Below are 23,290 nucleotides of genomic sequence, written 5' to 3'. Positions count from 1 at the left end.
AGTTTCTCATGTAGTTTAGCTGAAATAGCACATAGATTAGCTAAAGAATTGGCCTTTATTAGTTTTTTGGTTGCGCGCGGGTTCCCAGCGAGGACCAGTAAATTCCCATCGCGTAGAATCGAGATCGAGTCGATGTATGTTGTAATGCTATCTAGAGCTTTTTTTATAGCAAAAGGGCTAATTTGGGAAATTGTTATTCGAGCATCGGTTGAAGAAATAACAACATATTTTTTATCAATAGGGATTATATCGCTGATCGGCAACACCGGAAAATCTGATTTTTTACTTTTTTTTCTTTGGGGGGATGTATCACTTAATAGATAAAATCTATTCGGGTTTTTGTCTGGCGGCCCCAGGGCCATTATGCCTTATTGTTGTCTATTTATTATTATTTTTGAAATAACCACTCACTTGAAAAGGTTTGGGAACTGTGCAAGAAGGTTGGGAACTACTAAAGAAAAGTGTCAAATGTTTTCAATTTTTTTATTTTTTTTTTATTTTGCTTTTTTGTTTTCTATTTTTTATTATATATAGACGAAACAAAAGCACATACGCGATATCCGCGTTAACCAGTTTTAGCAATAACACTGAAAAGACAGAAGTTAAATACACAAAAACCCCGAAAACACCGAAACAATTGAAAAAACGCAGACGAATAGAAAACACGCACTACACTGAACACAAGTCGACTCGTCTATATGCACTGTATTATAATAAAAACTTATTTTAAAAGAAATTTTTTATGTAATCCAGTTGTTTAATATATACTATATATTGTTTGACGTGATGTTTCACGAGAAAGAACTTATCAATGACTTCATATTTATGTAGCAATCGGACTATAATGAAAAATAATTTTACTTTTTTGATCAGAAACAAATTTTTTGATTATTATTATTTTTTTGAGAAATCTATCTCCTTCAATTGAAGTTCGAACTATACGCTGCTGTCCCCCTCCCTTCTACAAAATTTCTCCTTTTAATCCTTTTCAAATTACTTTATTGAACACGGTAGTTTCATTTATAACAGTAATTATAGTAATTTGAGCTCATCATAATTTAATAGAAAGAAACCATTCACAAACTCTAAACGTAAGCAGACCGGTCACAAACTTCTTAGGTTAAATTTTTATTTTTTTCATTGTTGTTTTGTGTATGCCATTCCAGACACATTTCATAAAATTCCTGCTTCTAGCAGGTATACTTGGCATTATTTGCCCATAATAATTCGCATCTTATCGCGCCAAGTATCAAACATATAACATTAGCTATCATTTGCTCAACGTAGCCACAGATTCTTGCGACTAACGCTTAAATTAAATAAATAGCTGAAGGTCATGTATACGCATCTGGTCACTTCCCATAATTCTTGGTATTGAGTTCTATCTACCAAAACTATGTGTGCATTCCAATAATGTACCTGCTTACTTTTTTTTATACCCAATTGCGGAGCATGGGGGTATAATTACTTTGTTGTAATCTTTGCAACATCCGTATGTTTGTCTGTCTGTATGGATGTATGGATTTATGTTGCTGATACTCTCCTGGTCACAGAAATGAAGACATGAGCTTCAAATTTGACACAAACATGAGAAATTCTTGCAGCCAATTTGGTATTGAAAATGGCCCAAATCGGACAATCATACGCCCACAGCTTCTCTAAGCAAAAATTTGCGTGCCGTAAAAACGAAGATATCGACTTTAAATTTGGTAGAAACATTGGAGCTTTTTCCACGTAGACTGACATAGAAAATGGACTATATTGGTCAAAGCAGAAGCCCCAAGTGGAGTGTAACTGAACCCAACTCCGCTTTTCTGAACAAAAGTTTTTGGGTCAGAAATTATAAAACATAGGAATATGAAATTTTTCACATTTACTTTAGGAAACAGTTTGCTCTTTACATACAAAAATGGCAAAAATCATCCATGCAAAGTTACAAGTGATTAACTTTTCTTTTTCACTGTATTCGTCAAAGAAGGATGTATTATCTGCCTAAAAATGGATTAATTTCAAAGTAAATATGGTGAACACCGCGACCTAATGGACTAATTTTTTTTTTTAATAATATTAGCGATATGGGTATAACATAAAACGACTTGGAGAATAGAATGTGGCAAACTGAATGCGTTAATTCTAAAATAATTTTCAGAACCGTCAGGGCTTTTATAAATGTTTTCTTAAAAATAACTTTGAAAGGACTTGGAATGTAGAATGCGATAAAGATTTGAATAGTGGTGGATACGCGAAATTCGGTCTGCGCCGAATATAACTTTCCTACTGGTTTTTACTTTTTTGGCTTTTTTTACCTACTACCCTTAAGGAAAACAAAAATTTTGAAAATTATTCAGTGCATTCTTTACGTAAAGATACATTTTCCGTCTGTTAGCAATTCACCTAAAATTTCGGAGGCTGCCTTAGTACTAATAGTAAATACTGGTATGATGAAATGAATGGTAATGGATATACAAGATTCAACCCTAACCGAGTACAATGTTCTTATCTTCGCTCTTTTTCTTAACACTAACGTTAAAGAGTAAAAACATTATAGTCGCAGGATAGACCGTAAAATGCCTTGTACCACTATATATACTATACTATATAATACTAAAAATTATTCCCATTATGTAAAGCCATACTTTCCTCGTACGAACTCAAACATGTAGATCGACCTGATCAAATTGGAGATTTAGCTGTAATATCAAATCGCTATTATGAACAAATTTTCACGAAAAAATAAAAAATATCAAAGCTTTGCCATAAAAAAGCTTTTATGGTCTCGTTTATAACAGAAAGGCTTCAAATTGAAGTAAGTGTTAATTTATATGGGCGAGCAAGGTGAAAAGCGAAAGTAAATGACTACAGTACAATATTGAGAATATCTCTAAAAATACAAGTATAATATAGGTTGAGAATATCTCTAAAAATACAAGTATAATAATGAGAATTTCCTCGTATATTATACCTGCATCCTATCTATGTAGAAACGGGAAAAGTTGACCACGACCTCCGAATATTACAGAGTGCCGAACTTAATTTTTTCCGTTCTCACGGAATATCGTGTTGCAAGTAGGAAATCAACACTTATAAAGTTCATCCCTTAGCAGCTCAGTGTAGCTTAATAATGCGGGATTTTCAGTTATGCAATAGTCACTAAGAAAAGTAATACCATGGTCGATTGACTAGTCATTGCAATTCACTAAGTGATTTAGTTAGGTCTCAACTTAACTCGAACAGCGTGAAGATTATACGAGACCACATTTCTTCTCGGAAAAATTTTTATTCCGTAGTTATTTGGATGGTGGATAGATTGGCATGGTTAAGTCATGAATATTTTCTTAACCATAACTGGCTGTTTTGACACAAATTTAAAGTCCAATTTTTTTTTTGTTTGAATATTATTGGAACACTTGCAAAGAAATCATTGGAAGCCGAGATAGAGATGTCTCAAGCAAATATAAAGAGCAAATTGACATATAGTATAGCTCGAACAGCTGTTTATCTTCAGTCGGTCTAAGTATCTACACGGATTGCGAATATTTTAAACAGGGCTTTAAATTTATATTCAGTTTGATTTCACAATTTTTGACTGTCATTTAAAAATAATCTAGCGACGTAAAAAAATGTCAAACCTTTGGAATTTCTCTTCCTTAAGTGCTTTTTAGCTTTATCATGAAATTCTCACCTATCCATCAGATTTGCATTACCAGCATGCATACGCCGAAGGTTGTTGAGCTGCTGGGTGGTCGGCTGCGATTGAAGCAGTGAGGTAGATGTTTGTATATCAGCTTTATTTAATACAAGCGGTTTAAGGCTTGTAAACGTTGCAGACGGCGAGTCGTAACGTAAATATTTTTTGTGTGAACTAGAAATCCTAGCCACATCACTATCACTACTTTCGCCCCGGCCAGTGCCGTTGTTGTCACCATCCACTAGCACCGCTGATAAACAACGATTTGCATAAATTTGCTGGCACTGAAGGTGGTGTTTCTCATATTTATTGTTAAAGTTGCAATTGTGATTTGTAACAATCTCGTATTTTTTGAAGGTGTTATTCGAGTCAAAGCTGTAGCATTGCGTCTGTTGTTGCTGTGGATGGCGTGCTAGAAAACGTGCGCCCAAACTGTAACAACACAAAAATCCATTACAAATAAACCATACATAGAATGGCATAACGCATCAACTTTTTATAACTTGCATTACCTGTGGCGTCTTTTAATTTTTTTGCGAACGTTTACAACACCCGAAGCTGTCTACCCCCTTCAAACCTATATAATACTCTGCATTTTATTGCTTAATATACTTCTTCACCTTCTACTTTCGCGTCATGGAATATGAAGAATTGCACTTTGCTGCCATACACAGGTTCACTTACATTACATTAAGAACTTTCATAAGTGGAGGAAGAATCAAACGGGAGAGGAAGTGGTCCAAGCGTGATCAAGTTAATTTTCTTGTCAAAAAACAAAGTTGGTAGTTAAAGGCTTACTCTTCGTAGGAGCTCTTATACGGCCCAAATATACCCATCGGTTTTAAATTAAATTAGTACATTAAAAGGCGAAATTACTATTTTGTTACAACTTTCATCGTACAATATCAGAAAATACTTTTTTACTGTATCTAGACACTCCCATTTTAAATGCGAGCGTAAAGGTGACGCTTATCGCAGTCAAACCTAGAAGAAGGTCAAATACTTCAAGATTCGTGCGATAATTCACGTTAAGTTGCTCGACATCACTATAGTACATATGGCTGAAGGCGATCAGAAATAATTCATCCACGTCTCCGCTATTATATAAAGATTTTACCCAGAATTTTTTTTTGTATTTACGCCAGCGACGGTAATGCTTCTAGACTATTCCCATTATCAAAATCAAAATGACTAAATTGCCGCTACTCATCTCCTTTTGTCTTTCATATATATCCTTATAACCCTATTAAAGATTACTAGCTAATTTTAAATAGCTCCAGCTCACCTTACCAGGGATAATTAAACTTGTCTTACATTTTTCTAAAAAAGCACTTTTTAACTTTTCTTTCGCTCTTTATTTTTAAAAACCGTTTCTCAAAGAAATTTTTCGCTTCATTAATTTTCTTAATAAAATAAGACTAATGCCATGATTAAAGGCACGGATATATTATGTTTTGAACTACAATTACATATACATGTGCAAGAAAATAACACATTCGTGCATAACCTTAAAGAAAAAAAATTATGTTCCCATTTTTAACCTCTTTGCAAATTAAGACATTTTACGTAGAGCAGTTCTTGGTCAAAATGGATGGAACGTTTTGAGATGGTTCGACGTTTTCTGATTGCGAAAATAAAAAGGTGAATCCTCTATTTCTTTCAATGTAGTAGATGCGAAGAAACGCTTTCCCAAATTTCAATTACATAAACTTGACTGAAAATTGTTGAGGTATTGTAATACTAGGAGTGTTTGGCTTCCTATATCTTCAAGTGGCTCAGTGCGAAAAACTGAATTGTACATCGTGTGGTTTGATAAAAAAATCCTACTTGGCCGTGATTGGTTGTCAGCCTTGAAATAGAATTGGAATAAGATTTTAAAGGACTATAATGCTGATAATACATTGAATGTAATAATCTCACCAAACATTCAAGCTGACTTATTGAAATTAATCGCAAAATACGAGAATATTGTTGGTAAATCTGCTGATAAAATAAAAGATATACAGGCTAGAATTGGAGTTGAAAATACCTCTAACCAGCGTTCTTAAAACCGCGCCGAGTACCATTTGCATCAAGTCAGTTATCGAAGATGCAATAAACGAAATGTTTAATGAAGGAACTTTCAAAAAGTTGTGCCAAGTGGTTGCGCCACTCCGATCGTGCTTATAAGGAAAAAACGTAGTTTCTATTGAAATTTATAAGAATAAAACAAAACTAGTGCATGAGAATAATAATAGAAAGAAGAAATATCCTTGTCAATTATCTTTCTTCTAAGTAAAATGGCAAAAATTGTGTATATTCATAATAATTTTATATACATATAACACCACCAATGTTTAAGAGCAAAAATTTTTCATTTTTATTTATTTATTTATTTTTATGGACGGTAAGAGCGTAATATATATAACTTTTCCCAACTATTTTTAAACATACTTATCAGCCTAATTTCGCAAGTTACATTATTCAGGTCATGATAAAAAAAGAGCAAGATTTGCAATTGCCAAATAACAGTCACTAATTATGTTGATTTACATTTTTCGTTTCGAATTTATTCGTTTCGATTATCTTTATGTTCCAAAATCTGTAACATCGGCATTTCCGAATGATTTTATTTTTCTTGTTATTGTTATTCTTTTAGTTATAAGTACCACATATAAGCCACAACTAAAAATAAAGATAAGGGCATTACTTCAACCATTACAGTACAAAAATAGTGCATTCATTCTTTTTAATTGAAAATTCTTTTTATTGTTCTGCTGGGACCTTTGCTGCCTTTGACGAGGCAGGCCAGAGCATAATGTATAATAAAGGAAAACTCTTTTTTATTATCCAAAGAGTAATATACTGATATTGTAAATGCGGTAAAAAAATTGTACAAATTGCCAACAATACCGCTCTGATCTATCAAAGGCGCTTGCAAATTCCTGGGTACGAGCGAGAGCCTCCATTTGAACGCGTTCACCTACACTTTGACGGACAGTTTAAATGTTTTTACTTCTTAATATTGGTTCAAGCATATACCAAATGACCGAGAGTCCGTGTGATGCTCAGCATAAATGCAGAGTCGACTATTTAGAAATGCCGTCAACCTTTTGCCGTGTTAGAATTCGTCAGATATTAGTGAATGACCACGCTCTACGTGAAATGAATTTCAATGATCAATCAGTTACAAATAGACAAGCCGAAAGATACGTTCGAATGTTTAGAAACAAATTGAAAACAATTAAGTGCAAAAAAACAGGAAATACATACAGAGTTATGTAAAAGTTTGTTAGCCTACCGACAAAATGCGCATGCAATCACTAGAACCTTTACCAATAATGTCTGGTTGTCGAGAATAGAACTAATGATACAAGAAAATTTCTCAAAAACAAAAATGTTTACAGAATCGAAATTTAACGCGTGGAGAGAGTTGTAGCCAATTATCACTTCTCAATAGAAAAATGGAAATCTTGCGGCGTCATGAAAGCGTTAGGAAAACGCTTTTCATCCGCCTGAGTAGCCGAAGGCGAGGAATCTCGACTAGCAAGTCAATGGTCGTGGGTTCGAATCTCAAGTGCGTTTTTAATAATAAAAGCCGATAGCCTTAGATGCTAGTGCTTTTAAGAGTTTAGTCTTAGAATTTATTTCTCTGGCGAAATTAATAATAATAATAATAATAATAATAATAATAATAACGCTATTTCATAAAACTAGGCGATCAGCCTAAATGGAAACGTCACCTAAATTAATTAAAGCACACGATTTATCATATCATATACTTTTTGTTTACAGACGAAGGATCCTGCACCTACAATATCCAAGTATCTTCACGTCTTCAATACATACCTCTAGAAAGTCTGAAAGGTTTCGCTATTCTATTTTTAACTTAATTGGACTTATGTCTATATGTGTATACTTATGTCTCACAAACCATAAAATAGGTCTGGCAACGTTAATGAACCAAGCGCTGACTTTCCTAGTAGCTTAAAAAATAAGTATTCGCTTACTCATTCTCAAAGAAGTAAGTACACTTTAGTCGTAATAAAGTGTTTAAACTCAATGGCTTAAAGAAAAGTTTGTGTTTTGAAAGAATATTTATGACAGAAGTTTTCAACAGTAATCCTCTCGAGAAAAAATATTCACATGTAGTAGTATGCAAAGTAAAGTTTCACTAATTTTTGCCGGGAAATATTGAGAATCGCCAAATACTTATATGTAACAACTTTTTAGGTTATATATGAACTGGACGTAAAAATTCACCGCCCATGCAGAGAGGCGTGTTTCGGAAAAGGATGTTGAATACGTATAATAAAAGATAAATGCAGCTCATATTTCCCATCCGCACAAACTTAGCAAAATTTATACGGCGTATAATAAGCTTGTAACAGCAATGTCTAATTGTGAGTATTTTACCCTTTTTTTTGGAGTACTTCTCTTAAAAGAATTGTTATGAAAACAAAGTCTATATGCGTCAGCAAGATATAATTTTTGACATTTTTATGATGAAAATAGGTGCGTCATTGTGTTAGGCGAAGCGGTGCAGAATTGTTAATGATTGCCCATGCATGACTATCATTCTTTATTTATATATATATATACGCTACAAAGAAAGCCTTGCTCGCGCGAAATATTGGTAAATTAGCTGTTTAGCTTTTTAGTTATTCACTTAACCATGTTGTATAGATGCGAACGTCTGTTTATTAATTAAAGTTGTGAATTATTTAAAAATTTTCAGAGATGCAATAAGAAATGTGGATTTTTTATAGATATTCAAATTTATTCTGATTAAATTACGATGTTTTAAAAATAACAATGATTACCTACCTGCTAATGAAAGGAAAGACTTGACAAGCTAACTGTTACCCTAATAGGAACACCATTTGGATCACATATTGACAAATTTTTAAATAGCTGCCGAGTGTTGCGGCATTACTTTCGAGTTGGAATCTATTAGGTTCTTGCCTGTATTTTGAACACTTTTTCGTTTGAAACAGATGTTTGTTGATATTAATCAAAATATTTCCTACGACTTTCTACAACTTTTCCCCATGTTCTTGGCAACTTGGCGATACCGTGTCTCATTGTCATGAGGCAGTTGATTCATCAGCTGCTAACCTATTCGAAAGTTTTTTGAGTTGTAAGTTGAGTTTTTTGGTCCTCCAGAGCTATTGATATTAATATCACCAATTTTATACCGTTGAAATCAAAACCAACAAATAGAATATGATGGAGCAACAACACCATAACCTACTAAAGATGTTTGATGGGCTTCGACAAAAGATTTCTTCAAATCAAGTAATAAAAGTAACGAATGTCGAAAATGCAGTTTTGAGGGTTCCATGATTAGCGTCCGTTTACACTGAATAATTTACTATATGGACAACTGTTATTTTTGCGAAAATCATTGAATTTAACTGATGTGTACATTGATACTTCGCACTACTTTTAACGTTTCAACCAATAGACGTTGGTAATCCAGATATATGCTAGCTCCTGTTATTTTCATCGCTTGGTGCTTACGTCATATTAAAACAAATAAGAAATATTTATCTTCGGTATAAAATGATTAATATTCCGACACCAAGCGAATACGTGGAGAGATACAAATTTTTTTTTGTTTTTTGCCTTCACTTACCGGCGAAATAAATCACTTTCGAGATTCTCCGCAGCAAAACGTGCTTTTTTTCGTAACAATGGTATTGTTAGGGCGTAAGTTATTATCATCATAACCATGGGTGCATAAAAGGCAACCAATGAACCAAATACAAAGAATGCACGATTATTTATAACACAGACATTCACTTGCGGCATGATATTCTTCTCGTTCACAAGTCCTAAAAATTAAAAATAAAAAACTTCTTATAAGCTGATAGCATTCGTTTTATCCAAAATTTTCATCAACGGATCTTATAAGATGTTGTTTCCTTAATTACTGTGAAATTCGCAGTCGACAAAGCCAGTTAAGCTGTCCATATTCCCGTTGCGGATTGAAATAATTATGTAATACATATTTAACACACGTCCTGAGCAAACTTTTGCAAATTAATAACAAAACATGCTTTTTCAAACAGTACAAATATTGAAAGGTGCATTCCTCATTGATGTTCTGTAAACATGTATTGGACAATCGGAAGATATGAGCGGTGTAAGTGATAACATGTTTGGTGCGTTGATGCAAGCCGTTTAGAAGAGCTCACGACATGCTTGCTCTTCATTCACCGGGAAATTAATTTTTGAATAGACAGAAGTCACAATATGCTAAACCTTGAACACGGGCACCATCATTGTGGCTTCTTCAGTTATCACGAATATTTAAAAAAAAGGTTCTTCGCTTTGTATACAGAACAACACCGAATATTTTCCAACTTATGCCTGTTATTATTAATTTTTAATAAACAATTGAAATATATAGAGAATAGTATGTTTAGCGAAAATTATATACCGAATTTCTATTGAAACGACGATCTCGCATTATAGCGAATATTCGAATTATTATAAATAAATTTAAAATTTCAAACAGCACTTACTGTTGAAAAGAATCAAATATGGTGAGACGATAACCATCTTACCTAAAACAGTGATGGAACTGGACACAATCATCGCCATTAACCACACAATGGCAATTTTCATTCCCGCTAAGCGTTTCGTAGAGCGATGTCTTGAACCAAGGGGATTACGAATTCCTAAATAACGTCCCAAACTAATAAAACACATATGCAGTATGCTTGAGGAACAGGCTAGTACATCACATGTAACATAAATATTGCACCAGGTAAGACCCAATGGCCAGTAACCTAAAAAAAGGAAAACAAACGAATAAAAACAAATACAATTTTTCACGAACGTTTACTATGTAAAGTTAAAAACGCGAATTATTTATATAAATTTTACAACTTTTTCCTTTAAACTCCTAAGAATCTGCCATGGAAAACAGAAACTATATTGAAATATAACATAATATTTCATTTTCTCCATCCACCACAACAATACAAATTTTCTTACGGTCAAATGTATGGAAAACTTTATTCGCTAATAATAACCGGTCTGGGCAAATAATTTAATATATCCTTGGATTTAAATAATTGTTTTATGTTCAAACACGCGCAATTAAGTTATTCTTTTTATATTTAAGATATTCTTTTTATATTTAAGTTATTCTTATTTATTTATCTTATTCTCATTTATCATCACAATTCAATATTGTTTAATTTATACATGTTTGAATGTATACAAATATTACAAATTTTTATATATTTTTGAACTTAGCATATTGCACCAACAGCGCAACATTATGGTCATATGAAATAGCGTAGCTTTTTGCATTACAACTAGGCTAAGGAAAAAGTCGGGCAAGGATATTGAAACGCATAGAAAGAATTACGAAATAGAGTACATTTTGAATCTTTTATGGAAGAAACACTAAATTAATAGGTCCCCTGGGCTTCTAATATCACCTAATAGTCGTTAAAACATTTATGATTAAGACTCGTAACAAGAGGATTTAAATGAGCCACCAAAGCACCATGGTTTGCCTCATCTTGAGTTTTTTTTTTTTTTTTTAAATAGAAGAAGTTATTCTGCACAACAATGTAGACATTTTTCGTCAGCTTTGTTGACATATTTTGTATTAGCAAAAACACATTTCGCAAAAGCAAAGGTTTTCTCTAATTGTCTCGTCACTACTTTTTAACCGGATCTTATCATATGTTAAAATAAAATATTGGTTCATCTTGCGACTCTGTTTAGCCTATTGCTTGCGTACATAATAGTGGGAAAATTGTTACACAATAATTGAGTCCTTTTTAAAAAACATATTTTTGCAAACACCTTTTGTTTTTTACTTCCAGTTGATATACCAAAAGCAAAAAGTTGAAATCTTTTGTGGTAAAACACTTGTACAATCGGAAACCCTTCATTTACATATATTAATTGTATAAAGAAAGCAACTTTTGCGTAGACGTTGTCAAAGCAAAATGTGATATGCATAATTGCTACATACTATATAATACATTGGTCAATAAGCTCCGAGACTAAGTAAGAAAATTCGACTTCAACACCGTCTTCTCCAAATGCGATGCAATCAATCTAATATTGTTTATCATTTGATCATAATGCTTTCCTCAGGAACATTGTTTTGGGATTTCCTCAGGTGTAACAATCGCTGGAAGTCAGATCTGGAGAATACGGTGGATGAGGCACCAACTCGAAGCTAAATTCATGCAATTTTGGCGAACTTTCGCGGTGCACTCCATCTGCAACGAGCGGTATACATTTGGAAACAGCTTTCTAACACCCAAATATTCACGCAACATATTTCCGCTCCCCTTTAACATTAATTCCGTGCCAGTTATCTTTTCTAACCATATGTCTTGTTTACCGAATAATTCTCCAGGTTTTTTTAAAGTTCTTATTCGGAATTCCACGTGGACGCTAACATCGTTTAAAATCAGCAAACCACCGCCGAATTCTTGTTTTCAACAGCAGAAGACAACTCTCATGTTATTGGTGGCTTTGAGTGCTATTTTTGCCCAATAAAACGCAACATATAATCAACAGATGAAATTCGGATTTTTCCGTTGTTTTGAAAATACCAAAAGCAACCGCACTAAAACTCTAAACGTCGTCTTTCATGTTTTATAACTAACATGATTTATCGTTTAAAGCGAAATCTATCTGTCCGTTCCGGAACTTATTTGTGGGTACATTATAAATACATCTCCGCACATGTACTTCATAGACTTTTCGGAATAACACTTATATAAATATTGACATATGTAATTATACAGTATTGATATATATAATTATACATTATTGATTACACATTTATACATTACAATTATGCATTATTGATATATATAATTACATGTTTTCAGCTTTATCTTACGTTTTATATTAGTTTGGGGAAAAAGAAATCCATTACTTTTTCGATAGATGGCTGCACTGATAGATTTCTCGTAAAGAATCGATCAAACAATTTCCGATACTGTACATTCACATACTGTACATTTCGCAGTAAAAAAAAATCTTTTGCTGTTTTTTGTTTGGTGCATTCAGTTGTGAGTTACAGCGTGTTAAAAATGGAAGTGAACAAAGAGAAAATTCGGTACATTTTTGACAGTTTTTCCTTGACAAAGGCGAAAATGCAAGCCAGGCGGCTAAAATTGTGAAGGGTGTTTATGGTTCCGATACTCTAACAGCCAATTATGTGCAATTTTGGTTGCGTAGATTCCGTTCAGGAATTTTTGATGTTAAAGATGCACCTCGCACAGGTAGGCCGGTCGTCGAAAATGTCGATAAAATCGGATAAATGATCGAAGTTAACCGGCATGTTAGCAGTCGTAACATCGCCCACGAGCTAAAAATCGGCTATAAAACAGTTTTAAACCATTTACACAAAGCTGGATTCAAAAATAAGCTCGATGTTTGGGTGCCACATCAATTAACAGAAAAAAACATGATGGATCGAATTTCCCTCTGCGAAGCCTTGGCCAAACGGAATGAGATAGACCCATTTCTTAAACGGATGGTGACTGGAGATGAGAAATGGATCACATACGATAACGCTGTGCGAAGACGATCGTGGTCAAAGAGCGGTGAAGCACCTCAAACGGCCAGGAAGGTTTTGATATGCATTTGGTGGGACTGGAAGGGGATTATTTATTATGAGTTGCTTCCATATGGCCAAACGCAAAATTCTGATCTCTACTGTCAACAACTGGACCGTTTGAAGATAGCGATTGACCAGAAACGGCCAGAATTGGCCAACAGAAGAGGTGTCGTTTTCCACCACGACAACGCTAGGCCACACACATCTTCAGTGACTCGCAAGAAACTTCGGGAGCTTGGTTGGGAAGTTTTAATGCATCCGCCATAGAGTCCGGACTTGGCACGAAGCGATTATCATCTTTTTCTTGCATTGCAAAATTTCTTTAATGATAAAAAATTGGAATCTAGGGAGGATTGTGAAAATGGACTACTAGAGTTTTTTGCAAATAGAGACCAGGACTTCTATGAGAGAGGCATTTTGAAGTTACCTTTAAAATGGCAACAAATCATACAACAAAACGGTGCATATTTGACCCAAATCGGACAATCCGAAGCATGTTAAATAAAGTCCGGAAGTTCATATAAAAATAATGGATTTCTTTTTCCCCAAACTAATATACAAATTCATTTATTCTAATGGCATCTCAAGCAATTAGCAATAGCTTTATCAATTTATGTACATAGCTAAATAATCATTACTACTGGGTTGAAATTTCTTTACATTGAAAATATGGAAGAAACTTGAAGAATTGAAAATTGAAAATTAGGTTGAAAGTATTTTCAAAGAAGCAAACGCTTTGACAGCAAACTGAGAGTGCATGATGAAATTTTTAATATTCGAAATCAATTCAAATTCAGCCATAGGATTCGAAATCTTGTCGTTTTCATTAAGAGATAAAGTGCGAGACGTGCAATTCTGCCTTTGACAAATTGTATATAGCACGTTCGGCGAGCTGCTCACGAAAAAATGCTAGAATATGGAAGGCCAGTTTCGTGAGCCTGAAATAGTGATGAAAACTAATAACAAAAACCATGAGTGTAAAACAGTTTAACACTTGAAATGCGTTTTTCCCAAAACCCATTTTTTCAAAACTGTATACAACACAATTGCTAATTGTTTTTCATTTATTTAAGTTTTTTACACCGTGTATAAAATAAAATTTGAAGGAGAAATGTTTAGAAGATTTGCGAAAAATTAATTGAAACATTGTTAATTACCAATAGAGTTTTCTACCTACCTGAGTTTCTATAAGATATGTGGAGGGAGAACTGAGCACATGGCGTCTTTTTTTTATTCTTTTTAAAAATAGTTTTTTTTACATATGAAAATACGCTTAATAATTTTCTCGAATATAAACATTTGCCTAATGGTTTTCGTGGGTATTATTCTATTGCTTTGGACTTCGTGCACTTTCAAAAAATTAAATAAAAATCCCTTTTTTTTCACTGCTACTTTGGTAAAATGCCTTAAAATGCATTAAATGTATAACCGTATTAAGGAATTGAGCAATAACTGTAAGACTTCTTGTTATTTGGGAACATAGGCAATTGTTTTATCGCAAAGCTGTTAGATAATCGTAAATATATATAAATGGAAATTTGGCTAGAATATTTGGACGCTTTGATTTTTTTTTCATTTAAGACGTCTTTCTCAAAGTTTTGTTTTCCAACTTTAGCGTACCGCTGCTTGCTTTTACTTGAATCCGATTGCTTTCAGATTTCGACTGCAACTGGAAGGTAAAACTGTTTAGTGATTATATAGTTTTGTCGATGTAACTTTAATATCTTATTCAATTCATTTCAAATGTTACAAGTGTTACCAATTGTCATTGGGCGAGTGAACCACAAATCAAAGAAGAAAAAAAAATGAAGGTGAAAACAAACCATATGAGGGACTAAAATAATTTTGACGTCGCGTTCAGAATTATCCTGTTTTTTATATATATCGACGTTTGAATGCGAGATGCTTATAAATTTTTTTTTTTCAAAGGATTGTAGGATACAGCAGCGTACGGTGAATTTCGCAGTCTGAGAAGTGATGGAGTACATGCTTATAGAAGTGTCTTACAAAAGACCTGAAAGTTGCGGTAGTAAAAAGAGTATGAGGAGTAATTCGCTTGGCTGTGAATATTTATATGTGTCGTTTGTATGTTTTAAAAAAGAAAATATGGCAATGTAATCCACTAAATTGTGTCAAAATGTGAAATACGTTGCTGTCATGAAGACCGCATGTAGACAATTTGCTAAGTGTGGAATGGCAAATAGCCTTCCATCGGACAGATAAACAGAATGTGATCAGGAGATTGCAAAATTCCGCATGTACATAAAGGCCTACTCATGACGTTAATGAGGTAAATAACGTCTAGTCTGATACCGGGATTGATAAACCAAGGAGTTCTATTTATATGCGGAAATAAAGAGTATAAATGACGACCATAAGATGGATTATTCCATCGTTATTGCCGTTCATTTTCTTATTCAATTGACATTTGCTGTTTGCGGGATCGATTAACAGGCTATTTAAAACTACAAACTGATTAACTATTTTTTAAAACCATTTTTTAAATTATATTCTTAAGTCGATTTTTCAAAAGAATCGATGGTCACTAAACATTAAGATTATTCTCTGAAAATTTGTAATTTATTGTTTTTGGTTAACAACTGTGATCTGGAATACTACTGTATCAAACAAACGAAAAGAATTGTACAGCGAAAGCTGCCGTGTCCTTTTTTTTCTGAGCTTTCGTATGCAAAAGTTCCCATACTAATAAATTTTTTCATAATTATTTTTGAAGGATGTGACGCATAGTTGCAGTCAAAACCGTTGCAATAACCAAAAGGAGACAGAGCAATACATCATCGTCATCAAAAGCGCTATAACCGAAACAGGAAATGTGCCATCATTTTGCTCGTCATTTGCTTCAGGTACCAGTTAACTGCCTGTCCAACTTTTTTTTATACGTTAATGATTACTTCTTATTATACGCTTAATACATTGGATAGCTATGTAATGGTTTTGCTAAGAAAGGAGAAGGCAAAGTTAGGAAAGCTGAAGGCGGGCACGAGACCGCGATGACTAGTAAACGCACACCAAAGACGTTTTTTACACGGTCTTTGAAATAATACTGTTCGTTAACGAGGTCGAATACATTTTTATAACACGAATTTTTTAGTCTAGCACAAATCCGAAAAAAATTTTGATTTTAGATCGAATTTTGACAATTTCTCACAGAAACTTAGGGCAATAAATTGCAATGCCGGGAATACTGTGATCAGAAGTCAATGAGTTTACACCCACACACGTGTTAGCAAGTTGCTCTGCTGCTACTAGGTCGTTAATAACGAACGAAATTTTTCTTTTAAGTCATGCTCGACGGTCGTCCCAGGTATATCTAATATATTGTTACGAAAATCCCAAATCCAGTTAATTCTAGCTAAGTAATTTTCCCTAAAAATAAATTCCCTAAGGAAGGAAAAATCAAATGCACATTCGCAGGCGCGTCATGCACCTGCAGGCCGATGAAAACGATTAGCGGAAAAGCAGACAGGAATTAAATATAAAAACTATGAATTTGGGTATAGTGACATGTTTGTAAAAATGTAAGCAATTAGAATTTTCGTGGTAGGGAGAGATAGTCGGGCAAGAACATTTGATTTGAGAGTACGGCCAAGATAAATAGTGAATAATCCTACATTTAAGAAATATAGTTGTAAATAAATAATTCTACTATTAAGGAATGACATTGGAAATAGAAGAACTTTGATGGGTATATCTCTTGGCCAAAATATCCGCGATCCAATGATACGAACTGTATCTTAGAAAAGCGAATTTTATAACAATATTGTATTTATCAGGGCTTCCTAGAATGGAAATGCGTAAATGTGATTGAATGTAAATGCCTTTATAAAGATAAAAGAACATCAGGGAAACATGGAAATTATATAAATTACCGAGTCTTTTCAATAAAATAAATTTTTTTCGAATTTTTTTTGTTTACCGCAGGCATGTAAGTTTTCAAATTCAATCAACAAGGATACACTCACCTAAAAATGTAGGTATTGCGCCCATTGGCATTACAAACAAACTAACTAGAAGATCAGCTATGGCCAATGAGAATAAAAAGTAGTTGGTGACATTTTGTAAACGTCGGTCTAAAGCTACTGCCAAGCAGACCAGAATATTTCCCACGCCACCAGCAAATATAAAAAATGTCACAAATAAAAAACTCCAATCGAAGCCTTTAGGAGAATGAGATATAAGGTCATTAGAAATGCTGGTATTAACAAAAGTCACACCGGTTACAAGCGGCAGAAGTAAATTGTCGGAAGACAAATTAATCGTTGAATTTGTTGCAGCTAAATACCAAGAATATGCATTTTCAGTCCATGAGCTCATCATCACCGAGTTGGTGTAGGTGTTCGACAGCACCCGAGACTCTTGTGAATTGATTGATATTGGCGTTGACGATGATAGTGTTGTGGTGTTCAGATTACTTAATGCAGGTAGCCAATCATGAGTTGTGGAGGCCACTGTTTTTGGCAACGACTGTAGAAAGCATTTAATAGTATTTATCACCGTAGATGACGGCTTAGTTGTTAAACTTTGCTCACAAAATAAGCTTATATATTTCCGTCTTGGTTCACATCGAGATTTTGACTGTACTTCGCGTAAATGGCTATTGTTACAGCCGAGAGAATTATAATTTTCAACTTGTTGATAAAACTCTTTACTCATTAAGTTTTTTGCGTCTTTGATATGCAATTGAAAATTTTCCCTCCCTTTGAAAGGATTGTTCATTATAAGTTTCACATTCGTGAAACAATATTGATCCATCGAAGGTAATGACTGCTGAGAATTGTAAGTGATGCTTGAACGTATCCCAGTATCATCTGATCGCAAAATTGTTTCATTATCAGCTTGAAAAAGGAGTTCAGATGAATTTATTTTCGTTTGTTCTAGAATCGTAGTCATTGAATCGTTGAACTTACGGCAATTGTAAAGCTTACTTTTAGAAGTGCTTTCGAAGGTCTTATGTATGCGTAGAAATGTTTGTTTAAAGTTAGTTGGCTGTGCATCCCTACGCACTGGCTTCACTGGAATTTTCGCAGACTCTTCAAATTGCAAAGTTTTGAAGTATATTTGATTTATTTGTCGGCCATCTGATTGTTGCTTCATGTTAGAAATCCAATCATTTTCCCTTCCTTCTCCTGAATGCCACCATTTGCATTCGTTAACATTATTCGTACAGTAACTTTTGCACAAGAGTTCGCTTCTTTCTGAAGCTGGAATTGTCGCACAAATTGTTGTTGACGTTCGTCCCATAACCCGCTTTTCGTTCAAGTCCATTTTATTCTAATCCTGATGGTCAGATAATAACTTTTTTTTAACTCTTAAACTCTTTTTGTTTTCTGCTTTGGGCGGAAATTTGGTTTCCTTATTTTATAAAGGGGATCTTAAGGCGCAGTTGCTCGTTGTGCTGGTCATGACCGTGAGTGTCTATAAGAAATAAATATTTGAAGAAATATATTACTCTTGGATAGGTACCGTCCAACATAAATATACGAAAGTTGCTGAAAGTTGTTGAAAGTTTATTTATTATTTTTTTATTAGTCAATTAAATTCCGCGAACAAATCATTAGGCGAATGTAAGCCACAAAATAACTTAAAATGTAGAAAACAAAAAAAATATATAGATAAATTAAGATAAAGGGATATATATTGATGAATGAATATGGGCTTATAGTATAGTGGCAAATGAGAAACAAAATCAAATATAAAGACATATTTTGATTCCATTTACGTGTATTGTATAGGAATCGAAAATATTTAGCAGTTAGTTACGTAATATAATGCTTTTAATCTTATCAATGGAAAAAATGGACATATCCAGATCGCAAAACGTTTTGCACATTCCCCAGTTTAGCAATTCCTTTATAATTCTCAATAAGTTGTCCTTTTATCAAACAAACATTAAAAATGTGTGTAAGGAAAGGACGTAGCAAATCAGAACAATGTTGGAGGATAGCATATCGAACACCATCAATGTCAGGGTAGTTAGAAGGTTTCAAAATTGGCCGCGCTTCTTCTTCAGTGTAGGACATAGGCAGAAATATATCAAAAGAACTTATCGAAAACTGGTAATTACCAGGCGAAATATTTGGACATAGGTAGATTTCACAAAAATAATCCGCAAGAAGTCAGTAATTACAGACTCGTCGGATGATTCGAAATTTTCAAAGCTCATAACGGAACGTAATCCTACTTTTCGTTTAGTATTTACGAATTTAGTGAAGTCTTTACGATTCTTAAGAAGTTTGCCTCTTGTTGCATTAATAAAATTGAAGAAGTAGTTGCTTTCAGGTAACTATAATCTAGCCTAGTGCTAGAGTATAACATATGATAGCTACTCGAACCAATACGGCAACTCTTTCTAAATAGTCTACTTTTTTATTAGCCACCATCCGTTAACACTTGCTATGTCAACTAGAAGAAACCGAGGTGTTACAATTTCATATGTTTTCTTTTCGATTCGTTATTTTGTGTCTACCTTTGTGTCTAGCATTGATCTGCGAACAATTTCATATGTTTTCTTTTCGATTCGATATTTTGTGTCTGCCTTTGTGTCTTTTGTGTCTATTTTTGCGTCTAGATTTGATTTGCGAACAGTTTCATATGTTTTCTTTTCGATTCGCTATTTTCTGTTTACCTTTCGCTAATTTTGTCCGATTTTAAGACTAAATTAAAAGCCCACATAAGTAGTATATATATGGGGGAACGTCGACGCGAATTTTAGCCCGCAACAAAGAAGGGCTTTTTTTTTTTTTTTTTTTGCTCATCGAAATTTTTCGGCCTTTCCATATAGTAGTATATATATGGGGGAATAATGTCCGCACACTTCCCCGCTCAAAACGCCACACATGCCCGGATCCACACACACGCACACACACAACACCATCTCTCACGTCTACTACATATTCCACATGACACTCCACTTACCCTCACAAGACGAATTCCAACGCCAACGATCACATTTCATAATGTCCCTCCCTCTCCGATTACACTCCCCCATATGACGTAAACAAACACTTATCTCCCATAAATCTTACCTCCATTACACACATCCTCCTACACAAACGAAAAACCTATCCTCCACATGAATTATTTATTATTCCCTTCACAAACGTACATGAAAAAAGAAGCACGATCGTGCATGCACATGTCTACACATTCACACAAACACTTCTTTTCATTACACGCATCTTAATGACCAAACCAAAACACGATTTCTTCAAGAACACACATTACTTACGATTCCGATAATAAAAAAATATCACAAAAGAAACACGATCGTGCATGCATGCCTCTACAAAAATTCCCACGAACACATCTCTTCATTACACATATCTTAATCACCAAGCCAAAAAGGATTCTTTCAAGGACGTACTTTATTTACGATTCCGATAACAAAAAAAAAAGTGTATATATAAAAAAAGGGACACGGTCGTCCATACACATGTCTACATAAATTTCCACGAAGAAAAAAATTAAGTGCACTCTTGGTGATGCGACTATTTCACCATATCGCATTTCAGAACACTTACACGTCTCATGATCCTTCCTCATTTATATTTTTTATTATCACTATTTCCATTAGTATAAATACCCCGCTGAGAATGGAAAACGAACTAGTATTATGGTGCATTATAAATGATAAAAAGAAAAAGGTCAAACGGTATTTATGACCACACTTCAAAGTATTTATAGAGAAAAATAAAAGACAGATGGAATTTTACAGATAACGCTTGAAGGTAAGTTCACCAACATTTCTATCCTATATAAGCAGAGTTTTCTCTTTAGTTACTTTCAAAAATACTAAAACCAGCAAATCGGTTAGTGAGTTAATTACTTTAAATAAGAATAGAAAAAATTAACATGGAACCGAGGAACAACAATAGCATATCACCATTATTATCATCAATATTATCAACGGAATACGAGAATCAATCTACTGCGGAAATGATGATGACTGAAAATTACAATTCTCAGATGACATTGGACTCAGTAATGTTTTTACCGTCACAAACTTCAGAGATTATTTCACTTTCTGATGATAATGAGGACCATCTGGAAATTTTTGTATCAACACAAGCTAGTACATATAATCCAATCTCGTCTCTTCAAGTTGCTCAAATTTCTGAAGGGTCGGAGTTTAATTGGGCAACCGTCTCCCAATCAATTTTCATGGCGAATAATGAAATGGACCAATTCCTTCAAAGCGAGACTCCGAATTACGACCTCAGATATCAAACTGAAACACTTTCCGATCCAATTGAAAGCTATGATCATTATTTCAATGATAGCTTCAATGACCAACTCTTAAATATTAATACACCTACAGTTACGGACTACAACAGACTTTTAGACGATAGTTTCAATAATGAAATTTCTAACATTAATTTGGATAGTTTACTACAATAAAGTATTAAACAAATAAATAATAATTAAACTTATGTTTTATTTTTATTCTTCTAATAACTACAGCCAATGTGACCAGAAATCTATAAAAATAAATTATAGACTGAATTTTAGTTAGTAGCTTCAAACTCGTGATTGAAAAAAGAACTAAAACATCAATACAACAAAAGCCATGGTAAGAAACAAGAAACAAAAGAAATATATTTCATATAATCGTTCTAAAAATTTTATAATTTTTTTAAATGTTTTTAATAGACCTTTCTGCAGACTCTGAATGACGCATGGAAAACATCAGGACAAGGATACGCAAAGGTAAATGAGTTATCAACTGATGCATCTTATAAAATAGTCGGATGTAAGGCAAAAGCAACACAATATGGAGAAAAGATTGCCCTTTATTTGGGATCACCAGAGGGAAAGTTACTCTGGATATTTCTTCCGAAGTGTCTTAGTCAAGTATTCCCATCCAAGAATCCGTATAAAAAGTTAAAGGAAAATAATATCCAACATATTATCTTTCGGGGAAGAGACAAATCTATAGCTAATGCCCCTATTTTTGAGTTTATTCCAAATGAAAATAAAGAATTTGATATCTAAAATGAAATTTTAATTTATTTTATTAAAAACTCTTTTTTACATAGTTTGAGTATTTTCTTATCATCAAAGCTGCAGTCAGCTTTGAGATAAGCAGTTTAACTCTTTCATTGACTCTTATATAAGCTATAAAGCATAATTTCCGCAAGTGTTTGAAGAGTATTCTTGGAGTTGCTGCTTGTTATATACATAGGTATCGCAGTTTCTATTTAAAAAATTGGAAAATTTTTTTTTCTATGGTCTTTGAACACATGAACCAAAATATTACGGTCCTGATTTTGACTTAAAGCAAAATCAGCCCAATGTTCTCTAGGTTGATTAGAGTAGTCTTTATTTGTTATTATAAAAGCAGATTTAGAACTCACTTTCGATGATAAATTATTAGCTGGGAAAACACCTTGAAAATACTTCTTTGCGGAGAGATTTGCCTTGAGTGCTTTATGTATTTGTATCGTATTCATTTTGAAGCTTAATTTTCACAATTTTCTTTTTATCTATCTCTAACATCGAATGCTACCCGCAGTAAACTTTGCAAATTACGGCTAATGATAATGGCCGAGCAAATTTGCCTTCAAGGCGTATGTTTCCTTGTCTTAAAATGTTAGTACACAAATCGTTATTGCAATGATCACTGGAGATGTCAAACGCTAGTATAAAACAGCTATCATCAAAACGTTTCTGCAAGATGAGTGAGCGATCCCAGCTGATTGAAATGGCATGCTTTAAGCTCTGTTTGATCTTCATTTTTCTGCGGAGTAATTGAATTCGAGTCGTTGAGCAGAAATTTGAACACCATTGGCTGAAAAATTAAACCTTCGCAAATAAAAATGCTTGAACTTGAAGGGATCGTTGTTCGAGCGGGTGAATAAGCGCTATTGTAAACCACACAGAAGCAAAAAATTTTGTAAGTTATCCTATGACGACATTACCTAACGATAGGATATGGTTTTCAGGATAGAGAGTAAATGTTTTAACTTTTACTTTGTTAAATGTATGTGAAGCTA

General features: G+C 33.7%; 1 protein-coding gene across 7 annotated transcripts in view; it reads right to left on the bottom strand.

Moving 5' to 3' along the window:
* LOC119643583 (muscarinic acetylcholine receptor M3) overlaps positions 1 to 23,290 on the bottom strand; it is a 101,518-nt gene that overhangs the window by 10,705 nt on the left and 67,523 nt on the right. For 3 of the 7 annotated variants that reach the window (XM_038042964.1, XM_038042969.1, XM_038042967.1), the window contains exons 2-5: positions 17,261 to 18,713; positions 10,240 to 10,464; positions 9,306 to 9,504; positions 3,683 to 4,120 (exon numbers count right to left, since the gene is read on the bottom strand). In XM_038042964.1, coding sequence (XP_037898892.1) covers positions 3,683 to 4,120; positions 9,306 to 9,504; positions 10,240 to 10,464; positions 17,261 to 18,563 — 2,165 coding nt within the window. In that variant the 5' untranslated portion in view covers positions 18,564 to 18,713. The remainder of the gene's footprint in view (positions 1 to 3,682; positions 4,121 to 9,305; positions 9,505 to 10,239; positions 10,465 to 17,260; positions 18,714 to 23,290) is intronic. The other 4 variants (XM_038042965.1, XM_038042966.1, XM_038042968.1 and 1 more) reach the window with 4 other exon arrangements.

This window comes from Glossina fuscipes, unplaced genomic scaffold, assembly GCF_014805625.2.
Source record: "Glossina fuscipes isolate IAEA_lab_2018 unplaced genomic scaffold, Yale_Gfus_2 61344, whole genome shotgun sequence".
NCBI lineage: Eukaryota > Metazoa > Arthropoda > Insecta > Diptera > Glossinidae > Glossina > Glossina fuscipes.
The sequence above is the reverse complement of the archived record's forward strand: the minus strand, read 5'-3'. Positions and strand labels throughout refer to the sequence as shown.